General features: G+C 33.6%; 1 protein-coding gene across 1 annotated transcript in view; it reads left to right on the forward strand.

Moving 5' to 3' along the window:
* Window positions 1–15,144, forward strand: part of TMEM131 (transmembrane protein 131) — a gene marked incomplete at both ends in the record, with an annotated part of 137,563 nt that overhangs the window by 16,703 nt on the left and 105,716 nt on the right. Inside the window, one exon of the mRNA XM_084235665.1 lies at window positions 14,005–14,066. Within this exon, the coding sequence (XP_084091791.1) occupies window positions 14,005–14,066 (62 nt within the window). The remainder of the gene's footprint in view (window positions 1–14,004; window positions 14,067–15,144) is intronic.

A 15,144-nucleotide genomic window follows, 5' to 3' on the forward strand; every position in this document is an offset into this window, starting at 1 on the left:
ACGTGGTGAGCAGGTGTGGCTAAATGCAGATCTGAATGCTCCTGGAAGAAGTGTGGTCAGAGCAATGTCATAAGTGATAAGCCATCCATCCATCTAATCATCTGGAATGTGAAGTCAGACAGCCTGCTTCTGTACGGAGACTAGACATTCAGCTGACTTGGAATACTACCTTGACTGTGACCATGAGCAGGCCATCTAGCCCTCAACTTTCTGATGTTTTGATGAGGATAGTATTTTGTGGCTGTTAATATTCATATTATGTTTCAATCCTGCCTACTGTATTACAAACTAGCTAGATTGCAGTTATTTTTAAGGTGGACCAGACTGACTCCTTAGTAGAAAGGTATTCTATGTATTCAGCTCAGCACACATTTATTGAGGGCCAAGGAGTGTGTCGGACATTGGGTTTAGTCATCAAGGCCATAGAGATGAATAAGTGGTGATTCCTGTCTCAAATAGTTTATTGTTTTTCTTTGTATTGTATTGTTTGCTTTGCCAAAGTACTTTCATGATCAGTACACTGAAAGGCTATATTAGAAAAGTGTGAGAATAAAAAAAAATAGAAAACAATTCTCTCTTTTAAAATAAAATAACAGGTAGTTTAAATAAAATTGTCCCTTTCAGACCTTATTGACCGCAGAAAGAGTTCATCTGAGTTGTATGCCCAGACACTGTCCAGATTCTACATCTGCTGAGTTACATTGTAGTCATCAAAGAACAACTCAGCTTACTCTATGAAACATGTTCTATGTATGCATTCCGTAACCCCTAGTAAACTGAGAGTTTAACATACAAGATACCATGGTAGAAATTTTTTATGACAAGGGAAGATTATATAGATACCTATGTCCATTTAATCATGACAATTTAAATTAAAAATTATATTTGGTAATCTCATGTAAAGTTTTCCATTAATTTCTGATTTTGTTTTAATTTTTTCTTTAGCTTATACTTACTCTTTACTGAATTATTCTTACATTGTTCTTTCTCAGGTCATTTAAATTTTAGGTCTAGTTGAAACAGCCATACTAAGAAACTTGGTAATGCCATCTATTTCTGCCTTTATGTAAATTTCAGAGTTATATTTAGATTATTTCTCCATTCTATGGACAGTCCAAAGAAAGATAGAAGATAGTTTTTGAAGTTAGCCTGTGTATGGATCAGGCTACTTATACAACCTAAATTCACTGGAAAATTTCTTAGGATTTTTAGAAGCAGTAATTTTCATTACTCTAGGGAATCTTTAAATGACCTGTGGTATTTGTAAGATCAGATGAGTTGGTGCTCAGTCATAGGGTTATCACACCATCCAGATTCATCACTCCTGATTTCCACTAGGCATTTTGCTAAATGGTTCTGTAAATGGTCTGATAGTAGGTGCTTAGTAAGTGGCAGTTATTATGTGCCAAATACTCTACACAGTGGTGCCCTGTTCTAACAAGAAATGAGTGTGCATGTTATAGATAAGGGTACTGGAGTTTAAAGACCATGAATCAATGTTTTCCCAAACTTTCTTGATAGTGGTTAATAGTGTGTATTAAATAATATTACCAGTTGATAATGTCTCCCTATTTTAGACATTAATATCTTTCTCCCCAAAGTTTGTTAGGATATAACAAGAACAGTGCAGGTAAGTTGTTTACCTCAGTACTCAGTATATAAGAAGGCATTCAGTAGATGTTGTTCAGTGTTTTACTCTGGTTATTTTTATTTTGGTGTGTTTTTATGTCCGGAAGTGAAGGTGTATGTATGTGTATTATAAAAAAAAACCTGATTGTTATATATTGACTTAGTCAGAGGTATTATATCTTACGTATTTAACAAGCTCCATTCTTTATTGGTTCTTGGCTTTCCTCAGCAACATTTATTTGACTTTAAGGAAATTATGGAAAATATTGACTTCTTCCCTAACTGTATTGCCTCTGTGATTTGTTTGCAGTAGGCCTGAACATACTCTAAAGGGATGCTCTGACTTACATACCAATATCAGTAATAGTAAGTGACATGAACAAAATTGCAAGGAAATAGAGATCAAAGGTCAGCCTTGAATAAACCCAGTATAAAGGTAGAATGCCATAATAATTCTCCCAACTTCCTAAATTTAAAAACAATGTGGGTTTTTTTGTTTGTTTGTTTTATGCTTTTTTTTCCCAACTTGTTGAGGATGGTCTCCTTTATTTTCTTTTATTTGGAGACTGAGTTCTGATTGAGAAAGAAGAGACCTTTGACTACAGGCTGTATGTGGTAATGGGTGTGTAGGAATTGCTACTATCCTATTGGCAGAACATTCAGGAATGTGAATGCTTGGCTTGCCAGGTTTTTTTTTTGGAAATAGGTTGGGGTAATGTAGAACATTACTATATCTATGCCATTTTTATGTAAGTTTATGGGTCCGAAAACTGGATTGAGCAAAATGTTTATATTCTAAAAGATAACATCAATCTTTCGAATATTAACTCATTCCATATCCAAGTATTTTGAACTTTTAATAAATTTATCATGATACACTTGCATAGAAGAAAAACTTTATTTTAATATGTGATGTAGTACAAACATTCTGTTTTTTTTTAAAGATTTATTTTATGCATACAAGAACTGGGGTGTAGAGCAGAGGTGTGGGGGGTGAGAGGACACACCAGAGACAGTAGGGAGCAGAACAGGCAGATGTGCTGAAATACACTGCTGAGGGGAGGAGTGGGCAAGACAGGAGAGGTTTGCTGCACCATGTGGGTTAGCTTCCTGGCTGAGGATCGAACTTGTGCTTCAGTGGCTGGTGATAGCTTGATAGCACTGTGTCTTTAACCCCTGCATGACCAGGGAGGCCCAAACATTCTCTGTTTATACAGTGAAAAACCAATTGTTTTAGCAATCTTAAAATTTTTTTAAGTCAACTACTTACTTCCTGGGACCTTAAAAAAATAAAACAACATTGAGAAGCAATACAAATCCTTTTCTCTTGTTAATTCATAGGAGATTAATGAAAAACAAAATCTAGCTAACAGCTGTATGCCTTCGGGGTGTTTAGAGCATACAAGGCTGTAGTAAAATGAGCCTAAAATAACCCCGTAAGATGAGTGATCTTTATTGAACTTGTACCAGCTTTCTTTTTTTTTCATGTTTTAACGAGCTTTATTGAAGCATTATTTGCACACAATAAAATTCGCCAGTTTTAATTGTATACTTTGATTAATTTTACAAATATATATAGTTATGAAACCACCACCATAACACAGGACATTTTCATCATCTCAGAAAGTTCCCTTGTTTCTTTTTGCAGTCAGTTCCTTACCCTCATATTTGCCCCAGACAACCACTGCTATGCTCTTTGTCACTATAATTTTGTCTTTTCTAGAATTTAAAATAAATGGACTCATATTGTGTGCAGTATTTTGTGCTTGACTTGTTCACTTTGTATAATGTTCTTGATATTCATCCATGTGTTACAGTCATTTGTTTCTTTTTATTGCTGAGTAGTGATCGATTATGTGCATATACTACAGCTTATTTATTCACATTTGGGTTGTTTCAAATTTTGGCCTATTATGATTAAAGCTTTTATGAACATTCAAGTAGAAGTCTTTCTGTGAGATTGATGAGTGTTTGGTAAGAGTATATTTACCTTTATAAGAAACTCCCAAGCCATCACCAGCAGTGTATGTGAATTGTATTTCTTCTTGTACATTTCGCTCATGTGATCAGTCATTTTAATGGATGTGGTAGAATTTCATTATGGGTTTCATTTACTTTTGCCTAATGGCTAATGATAGGGAGGGGGCACTTTTCATGTGGTTCTAGGCTATTTCTATATAGATTATAACTTTTCTAGTCAAATCTTCTGCCTATTTTTTTGAATTGTCATATTGAAAGTTTTTGCAAATTCTTTAATATTCTTCATGTGATTTGTTATTTTACACACACACACACACACACACACACACACACACCGGCAGATAAATTTCAGACTTAAGATGTTAACATCCTTAAAACAAAAAGGACTGTTAGGATTTGAATATTTGAAACTATAGATAAGTTTGAAGAGAGTTGACACAATGTCGAATCTTCAGTCCCAGAACATAGTTATATCTGTTTATTTGGAGATTCTCTTTCATTTCTTTAAGTGGTGTTAGTATACAATATGAAAAATATGTTGCACATATTTTTTTAAATTTATCCCTCTCATATTTTAAATGCTATTATAAATGGAATTATGTTACAATTTTATTTCATTTTTCAATTGTTCATTGCTAGTATATAAGAATGTAGTTGATTTTTTATTTTTCACTTGTGTCCCTGCAACACTCACTTAATTTAGTTATTAATTCTAGTAATGCCCTCTTTAGGGTTAGATTCATTATTATTTTCTTTCTTGTGTCTAAATAAAAATAGTTTTATAGCTTTCATTCCAATTTGTAGGCCTTTGTTTCTCTTTCTTCCCTCAGTGCAGTGACTAAGGCTTCTAGGCTAATGTTGAATAAAAGTGACAAGACTGGACATTCTTACTTCATTCTCAAATTTAGGGGAGAGAAAGCAGTCAGTATTTCACATTTAAGTATGACATTAGTTCTAGATTTTTCATAGATACTCATAGTCAGATTGGGCGATTTTCTTTCTATTCTAAGTTCACTGCTCATTTTCATCACAAATTGGTGAATTTTGTCAAATGCTTTTTCCCTATCTTGTAAGATAGTTATATAGTTTCTCTTTTTTCAGTATGCTAGTATAGTGTAATACACTATTTGAAATATTAAACCAACCTTACATTCTTGCTCTTACTCTCAATTGGCCATTATGGTTTTCATTTTTTTTTTTTTTATGTATTACTGGACAATACTTAGTAAAATATTGTTAAGCATTTTTGTGTCTGTTTGAATGAGGGGTATTGCTTTTAGTTTTCTTACAATATTTTTGTCTGCTTCTGGTACCAGGATAATACTGACTTTATAAAATTAATTGAGAAGTATTTTCTCCTGTAACATTGAAATATTTGTAGAGAATTTGTCTTAGTTCTTTCAAGCTTTTTCAAAAAAAAACAAAAAAACCCTAAGGTCAGACAGGAAAACTACAAGGTGAACCTAGGATACCTTATTGTGCCAGAAAGCAAAGAAGTGCCTAAGGACTAATGAGAACATGTTAAATGGACAGAAGAGCTGGCTTGAAGGGACTCCAGTTGCAAGTTTGAGAAATTCTGGACATCAGAAGGAATAGTAACAATGATCAGTTATACTGAGAGAAAAATCCTTGAATCCATAGTGATACTCAGAAGTTGGGAAAGTGAAAGGAAATGAAAATGCTGTTATCAAAGGGTGCCATCTAGTAAATGTATAAGGAATGACTGAACTAGAAAACGAGCATATTTCAGCCAGTATAGTAATTGATTCAGACAAAAATCATCAGTGGATACTAAAACCACTGATGAAAGACTGTTGGATAGATACATACTATCTCAATGTTCTTCTTCTGGATTGCTTATTAATTACACCGGGGGAAAAAGGCATCTTTATGATGGAAGACCTGGTGGATTCTATATTAACCAAATGATCTAATTTGGTATCATCGGTAATGTTTGAAAAAATACCATATCTACCTGATAGGATGCATAATGCCATCTATAGGTTATTCTTGCCAAAAATGTTTAATCCAAATTTAATCAAGAGGAAAGAGTAGGGCGTCCTGTGGTGGTGCAGGCGGTTGAGCGCCGTGCTGTGAAGTTGTCCGCAGCCTCCGCAGTGCTGGTTGGATCCTGGCTGGCCGGCGAGGGTCCCACATGGCTCAGCAGACCTCTCCTGTCTCGCCCGCTGCTCCCCTCAGCAGTGTGTTTCAACAGTCTGCCTGTTCTGTTCCCCACTCTGTCTCTGGTGAATCCTCTCACCCTCCTGCGCCTCTGACCTATACCCTGGTTTTTGTATAAATAAATAAATAAATCTTAAAAAAAAAAAAGGAGGAAAGAGTAAAGTACATCAAGATTGTAAAGCAGTCTCTAAAACACTAGGTCTTTATTCTTCAAAAATATATCATGAAAGAAAGAAAATTTTTGAGGAAACTGGTGTAATTTAAAAGAGTCTAGAGAAACAACCAATTGTAATGTGTGACCCTTGATTAGAATCTGAACTGCAAAAGGAAATTGTTGGGTATACGACTGAGGAAACACGTGTCGGACCATATATTTTAATGTTATTTTATCAATATGAAACTACTTGTGTTTGATAAAAGAATTGTGTTTATGTGAAAGAAGGTCCTTATTCCTAGAGGATACAACTGAGATATTTACTGGGAAATGTTTTGATATTCTGTAGCCTACTTTCAAGTGATTTAGCCAAAATTAAATTTTAAAAGTGAATATGTGAAGAGGAGGGAATACTGTGCTAAAACAAATCTGACAAAATAACTTTCTCTTAATTTTTATGTAGAATTTTCTACAGTTAACAGATTTGACAGAAAACGTTTCCCTGTTTGAGAGTAAAGGCCATACATAGCCTTTGCCATGTGACCAAAGCAGTTGGTACTACAGGCTTGCCCCTGCCTCCTCAATCTCCTTTCGCAGATTGATCTTGGCAGATTGATCTTGAGTTTTAGCTTATTGAAGACACAACCCCTCTTAGCATTGGCTTCTTGTGTTATCTCTACTTTCTCTTAACCTTAGTTTGTATCTCTGCATGCATATGTTTCATTAGTTCACTCTTAGAGTATTTACAAGGCTAAATCTTCCCCTCTACTTTTCACAGGGAACTACTTTGTAGTCTGCCTTCTGTTCTGCCATTCAGAACCTATTTCAAAACTTATCAGTGATGGACTCTGGAGGCTCTTTTTAAATGTTTGCTCCCTTTCCCCAAGCCTTTCTATATGATAGACTTGACACTGTTGAACACTCCTTTCTCTTGGCTCCATGATGTGTGTTCTGCTTTTATGTTTCTTTTTCTCAAAAGTGCACCACTGCAGCCTGAGTAGGTTCTGTCCTGTATTAAACTGTAGACTTCAGCTCTCTGCCATTTCAAACTTAGAGCTTTGATTTTCTTCACTTCTGTGGGTATTTCCAGTTGTGACTTCTCTCTCCTAGTTCAAATGCTGCATCAATATTTTCACTTGTATGTTCCATTGTTATCACAAGACTTGTATGTCTGATGTGAACTAAACCCTTTTGTTTCTTCACACTTCTCTTCAAATCTGGTCAACCACTGGCTTCCACTACCTCCAGATTTTATGTGTATCACTATAAAATGTAAAATCCCAGGCTCAGTACCAGAGAATGTGCTTCAGTAAGTAGGTTTAGAAATAGGCCCAGAATCTCCATTTTACTGAGTATGGAGGTGAGTTGATATAGGGATCAAAGGATCCCATTCTAAGAACTGTGGTTTAAATTAACCAGTTTAAGGACATTCATCGTGGGATTCCTTTACTGTAGAAACCAAGATTGTTGAGAGGCAGCCTAAACTTGAACTTTGCAGTGAGGCAGATCTGAACTCTCATCTTGACCCTGCCATTTATCAGCTCTATGACCTTGAACAAATTACAAGAAAAATGAGGAATGACTTAGCAGGGGGTGTGACTTGCCCTCTGCTTCCCTCTCAAGCTTCTTCTCTAAATTCTTCCCAGTACTAAATTTCAGACCTATTTCGTGTGCCCTCTCCAGTGGTTGAACATTTGACTGCAGACCTATAAAATAACTTATTTTCTTGGAGTACCATAATCTCTCCTACCTGTAATTCCTTTGCCCTGTTGTACTCTCTGGTAGGACAACCCTGCCTTAATCTTCTTGTTTACCTGTCTGATTCTCACTTGATGTTAAGGCATAAACCATTTTGAAAGCTTTAGCATAAAAATCCTGTTCATATCTTAAGTGTACAATTATGTACTTATTTGGATTGTTGTAAATGGTGTTTTGTTTTTAATTTTGGTTTCCACTTGTTAATTGTTAGTAGATAGAAATGTTACTGATTTTTGTGTTTTAAACCCTGCTACCTGGCTAAACTTGCTTATTCTAGGAATTAAGGTGTTTTTGTACATTTCCTTTGGTTTTCTATCATAAGCCATTGTGTTATCTGCAGATAGAGACAGTTTAATTCTTACTTTTTGATCTGTGTGCACTTTATTTATTTTCTTATTACAGTTTCTAGAATTTCTTATACAATGCTGAATAAGTGTGAAAACAGAAGTCTTACTGTTTTCCATTCATATGGGGAAACTATTCATTCTTTTACCATTAATTAGATATTAGTGATAGATTTTTGCAGATACTCTTCATCAAATGAAGGGAATTTCATTCTGTTCCTAAGTGTCCTAAGAATTTGTATTATGGATGGATATTGGATTTTGTCAAATGTTTTTTCTCCATCAGTTATTTTGATCATATGATTTTCTAATTTCATTGCTTTTCAAATGTTTTATCTGGTCCTGAATATGTGGAGTACATTTCAACCACTCATGGTATGTAGTTCTTTTTACATACTCAGTTTGCTAGTATTGAGGGGTTTTGTATCTAATTTAATGAGGTATAGTAATCTATAGATTTTTAAAAAATTGTTATATTTGTCTAACTTGGGTATCAGGGTAATACTAATTTCATTAAGTAGGGTGGAAAGTATTTCCTCCTCTGTTTTCTGAAATAGATTATGTGAAATTAGTGCCAATTCTTCTATAATATCTCAAAATTTTCCATAAAGTCTTTTGTGCCTGAGAATTTTTTGGGGGGAGTGGGGTCTTTCTATTGACAAATTCAGTGTCTTTAATGGCTTTAGGAATATTCAGGCCATCTATTTCATCTTGATTAAGCTTTGGTAGTTTGTGGTTTGTAAGAAATTGATCCTTTTTTTTTTTAAGTTGCATTTATAAGCATATAGTTCTTAGTATTCTCATTAATGTTTTAATAATTGCAGCAATTATCGTGCTATCTCTTGCGTAGTTGAAGATTTGTGTCTTCTTTTTTTATCTGTGTTGGTCTTACTAGAGGCTCTCCAGTTTTGTTGGTTTTTCTTTTATTTTGGCTGTTTTCCTATTTTCAAATTCATTGCTTTCTCATTATTATTTCCTTCTATTTGCTTTGGGTTTACTTTCTTCTTTTCTCTATATTGAAGTAGGGACACATTTTAGGCATTTTCTCCTCTTTTCTAATGTGAGTATTTTAGTGCCATAAATTTCCCTCTTGTTTTCGATGTGTTAGTCATACTTTACTTTTTATTCATTTTCATGTGTTTTTTATTTAGAAAATCCATTCCTTTTCACCCATGATTTGTTTAAAAGTGTATTGCTTATTATATATGAAGACTTTTCTATTGTGTATGTTATTGATTTCTAGTCTGATTCCATTGTGATTGAAAAACATAGTCTGATTTCAATTCTTTTAAAATTGTTGAGGTTTGTTTTATGATGCAGGATATCACCTAAATTGATGAGTTGAGTTTGAAAATGGGCTACTGAGTTCTCCAAGTAGTCTTTTTTAATTTCTTACTCTTTCATTTCTGTTGTTTTTGCTTCATGTATTAGGGAACATTCTTGTTAGGTGTATATGTTTATGGTTATTTGCTCTTGATATATTGATCATCCCCTTAAAATTATAATTTTTTCCCTTTACTAACAGTCTTTATCTTAAAGTCTATTTAATTTTTTACCTATTGCCATGGGTATTATAATTTATATCTTAATTTATATCAGTCTGGTTCATATTAGTATCACCTAGACTTATTATCCCCCTTTCTCTCTTCTTCTGGGGCACTGAGGAAAGAAACATGGTTTCAGTCATTAAATGTCTTTAAGTAGAGTGGACCCATACACACCTAACCTAGAATAGTAAAAAAATTTTGTTACTGAGTCTTTCGTTAAAATACAATCCTCAGTAAGTGTAACTATAAAAAGGTATTACTAACATTGACAGAGTAATTCTGAAATAATGCCATTACTTTAACCAATATTCTTATATTTTATTGTAAGCAAGGCAATATGGCTCTTTAACACAGAATTTAGGGGACCCATCTAAGTCCTGTCTGTGTGGCCCTTTCTTCTCTTACTGTTTTCTAAAAGTCACTGATTTAAATGTAGTGTAAACTCCCCTATCAGTCAGGAGACCATGAAGACTAGAAAGTAAAGAATTGATGATGACAGCCAAAGAAGATTCTAAGGCCTGGTGTACACACACATAACACATGCACACACACAGCTTAATTTCTGCTAGTTATTTATGACATTCATTGCTTTCATGAATTATTTTTAAGATGTATGAAAACAGGCAGATTGTATCTAGTCATCAGTTACAATATTCAAAGAAAAAGAATCTCTACCTAAAAGAAACCTAATTATAGTAGAAAAAGATTGGCCTTTAAGCATTTTTATCTTATAAATGTCATTTTTTACTAAATGAAATAGAGAATTAAACAGACTTCTTTGTTTTGAAAGTGTGTAATTAAACAACTGAGACATTAAGATTTTTTTTTACACTGATGTAAGTGGCTTTGGTGCTCTCAGACATGGTAGTGCACACACCCCACCCATAGTGTGGGTGGATTTGAGGAGCTTAAAGTAGATCTTACTGGGTCCAGCTTCACGAGTAAATACCAATAGAAAACATTAATGCCAGAAATATAAATCCCTTTTGTTTATATATCTTCCTTTCCTTACTTGTTATTGGAAATGTATGCCTAATTTTAAAATTTAGGTTACTTGGAGGTGTCTTTAGCCATGAGCATTAATGTCAAATACACTTTGTGTAGCACATGGATTACCAGATCTCTATTGAGTTGTCAGCTGGATTAGCAGAGAAAAAGGAACTTTTACACTATTGGTGGGAATTTAATTGGTGTGTTCTTTTTGGAAAGTGATCTGACTTTACCTTAAAATCTAAATCCATGTACATGAAGCCATCAATTCAGAAATTATATGATGTATAATTTTTATTGCAGTGTTGTTTATAATAATAGCTGGCTCTAAAAACAACCTAAGTGCTCACTGATAGAGTATTAGATTAAGAAAATCTGGTATACGCAGTGAAATAATGTTCAGTCATAAGGAAAGAAAAAATGTTGACATTTACAGCAAAATGGAAGGAGTTTGAGGGAATTATTTGTAGTAAAGCAAGTCAATGACAAAGACAAATGTTGGGATGCTTACGTAGTAGATAATTCCACAAAGACAAAAAAAAAAAAAACAAACACCTAAAACTAGTGGACACTAGTAAGTGAAGTGATGCTTTTGAGGTTAAGAGGGAAGAAGAAGGGAGAAACAGTCAAAGGTGTAGAAGGGAATGTGATGGAGGACAGAGAAATCTCTAAAAATATATAAAATTAAAACTAAATGAAAAATAGGAAAACACAACCACCTGAATTATTACTACCTTTATCTTTAGTTAAGTTTTCATCAGTTAAAGATGTGATCTAGCTTGACGATGGCAACTTACGCAATTAGTCATTATAGCATAACCAATAGCAGCCACCTAATACAGCATATTTCTAATACTTGGTTTCCTCTGCTAACTAGATGGAAAGCTTCAAACAAGAATCTCCTACTTTGTTTCTTATATTGTAAGCACCTATCTAGTTCTTGTTAGTTAAGTGAGTTCTTACATCAATATAGCTATCTTCAGCAGCAGTATAGCAAGCAGAGTTTAGATGAATCATCTAAAATTTCAGTTTGTTGAAAGAATGAAAAATGGGATAGGTGAACTGGTATAGATTTTTACATTTATAGTCCTTTCTTCTGATGGTTTATCACTTTATTTGGAGTCATTCCTGTGTACTCCAAATGTGCTAATGTCAATAATTCTGTTGGAGTCATTAGCTCTGGTCTCAGTTTTGAAATTCAGCTCTAAGATAGGACTAGAGATAACGACCAAGAAGAGGTCATTTGCATCAAAGAGTGTAAATACCAGTATTTAAACTTGAGCAAAAGGTAGAATTTCATTCATGCGCTCAGTATTGATTAATTGTTCCCTATATAGTAAGGAATGGGGAATGAACAGGAGTAGAGCACGTTGGCACTGTGGTTGAAGACAAATAAGAAATGGAGTATAGGTGTTTCCCAAAATAAAATCAGGATGTAATTACTATAATAATGTGAAAGTGATGCTTGACAGGCAGGAAAACACTATCCAATTAGGTAAAGTAATCCTGTTAGCTAATGTCTCACTCTGCTGCTTGACTTTCAACTTTAGTCATGTTGGAAAAATTAGAGCCATGGGAATAGACAGTTTCTTCCCTGTGTTGGTCCCAAAGACCAACAAAGAGGAGTCATGATTATTATATTAAACTAAATGAAATATCTTTGTTTCATTTTAAAAAAAAAAATTAAAATAGTTTTAGATATATGCAGAAATTTCAAAGGTAATACAGAGTTCCCATATCTCCCTTCCCGCCCCCCAGTTATTAACATCTTTCTTTTGGTATAATGCTGTATTTTCTTACAATTAAAAAAACAATATTAATACATTCTTACTAACTAAATCCATATTTTATTCATATTTCTTTAATTTTTACTGATCCCATCATTCCAGGAAACCACATTGTATTTAGTAGTCATATCTCCTTCATCTTCCCTGATTTGTGACAATATCTCAGATTTCTCTTGCTTTTGATGACCTTGATAGTTTCAGGAGTACTGGTCAGGTATTTTGTAGATTGTCCCTCAGTTTATTTTTCTGATGTTTTGCTCATGATGAGACTGGGTTGATGTGATTTTGAGAGGAAAACCGTGGAGATACATTACCATTTTCATTATATCAAGGGTATATATACCCTTGCCAACATGACCTTTAACCATCCATGTATTTAGTTGTTTAATTCCAGTATAATTTTGATGTTTGGGTTAATATCAGAATTATAAACCCAAACTTCCAAGGGAAATAATTTCCATCAGCCAGAGAACAGTGCTTATGTACAGTTTCTTTTGCCTTTAGTCTTACAGATTCCATTCATTTCCAAATTACGTTGGAAGGTCAACACCTGTCCCCACCTGTCCTTCAGTGAGGTGGTTTCATAAATTTGCACTATAGTTAAATTGTTTCATCAGAATATTCATTCCATCTTGGGGTTCCCTGACTAAATGATTATTTTTAATTACATACATTAGGTTTACTCTTTGTGTTGTAAAGTTCTGTTTTGACAAATAGATGGTGTCATGTGTCTACCATTATAGTATCTTACACAATAGTTTCGCGCCTCTGAAAATTTTCACTGATTCAAGTCCTTCCTTCCTTTCCACAAACCCAAGAAACCACTGATCTTTTTACCATCTCTATACTATTGTCTTTTCCAGAATGCCATATACTTGGAATCATACAGTATGTACCCTTCTCTTTTACTATTTAATCACTGAAAAATATTACATTATATTGGATGTGATACAATTATTTATTCACCTATTGTACGACATCTTGATTGTTTCCAGTTTTGGGGGATACGAACAAAGCTACTATAAGGAATTGCTTTTTGTGTGTGTGGACATAAATTTTCAAATCAATTGGGTAAATAATTCAGGGGACAGTTGCTGGATTGTATGGTAAAAGTATTATAGCTTTCTAAATATCTAGTCTTTGTATTGTACTCAGTTCTTGGAAAGAATAATTTCCATTTGCCATTTTCTTGTACCACTTTCCCGCCAAGTCTCTTTTGACTTTGATTTCCCTCTTGTATCATTACTACAAAAGGACAGATGATACCGAATTTTGGTTCATCATTTTTGGGGGGAAATACAATCCTATAGTGAGTTTTTCATTTAATCTATCAATGAAAATAATCAGCTTCATTAGTTGATTTTGCTATTTTATCCTTTCTGAGAATATTACAGAAGTTATTTTACAGGTAGCTTACATAGCCTGAGGTTGCTAAAACTAAATTCTAACTGGGTTGTATTGTTTTATTGTAAAGTATTCATACCTGCTAAAGTCCTGAAGCATTGGTCATCCTCTTTAGCTGTTATCATCAAGCAGTATATTTTTACACTGTAAGAGTGTATTAAATTACTTTAAGATAAATGATTTTACTTAATGTTCCCATTAAGTAATGTTTTGTTTTGTTTCCTTCACAGCTTTTATTCAGTCAGAGAGCATCATAGAAGTACTGCGTTTTGATGATGGAGGCCTACTACAGGTAATTTTATTTTGAGTTGAAGAATTATCTCAATGTTAAGCCTCAAATAATACCTGACTTTTTTAAGGGTAACTGGTTTCTATGAAATATACTTTATAAGTTTTATATGTACATAGTATATTCACTGGTTATAATAAAAATCTCCTTAACTATATGAAGTATATTTTAAATATTTCTGGAGGGTACCTCTGACCATGAAGTCATAGAGTGAAACACAGAATTTGGGTATTTGATCTAAAATATTTATTTGGAAAAAAATTTCTCCAGAGAGCTTAAATTCCTATAGATTTACCTCTCTGTTGTCCTACTTGCCACACTAAGCCACATCTTTAAATATATATAAAATTAAAAAGTATGATCGGATAAAAATCCTCTTTCTTTTCAGACTAGATATCACCCTGAATCCCATTTTAGTCTGCCTCGCTAAAAATCTGCTCTAGAGTTTCAGAATTGAAAAAAATAGTAAAAGTCAACTTAACCAAACCTCTGTTTTTTTGTGGCTGAGGTGTTTTCCGTCTTCCTTCCAAACTTTTGCCTATTTTTTGCTTGTCTTATAGTACTTACCACCTTTGAATGATAACACTTGTTTTTATAGTATCATGTTATTTGGCAGCATGACTGATAATTTTTTATTCATTTCATATTCAAGAGAAACCAAGGTTTAAGTTAAGGAAGTTGTTCATGGCTCTATGATTTTGTGGTAATGGTACTGGTGTTAGAATTCTGATCTTCTCACTCCAGATATGATTGTTAGTATCTCTTAAAAGCTGCTGATGATATATTTGTTTCCTTATTTGTTACTGAATATATAACTTAATTTTTTTTTAAATATTTTTTATAGTATCTAGTAAGAATAGAAAAGTAAAAATTAAAATTAGGTGAAGGTAATAGAGAAATAATTCTGCTAGGGACCTGGAATGAGATCTCTGTTGCATTTTAGCTTAAATTTAGATTCCCAACACTAAGCCAAACAATGAGCATAAGAAAAATGATGGGTTTTAAAGTGTTTTTTCTCTGACAGTGAAGCAAGTAAGAGTTCTGGATGACTACTTTCTTCCTGCTTCTAAGTTTTTAAAGT

Source organism: Talpa europaea (assembly GCF_964194135.1).
Source record: "Talpa europaea genome assembly, chromosome: 6".
Taxonomy (NCBI): domain Eukaryota; kingdom Metazoa; phylum Chordata; class Mammalia; order Eulipotyphla; family Talpidae; genus Talpa; species Talpa europaea.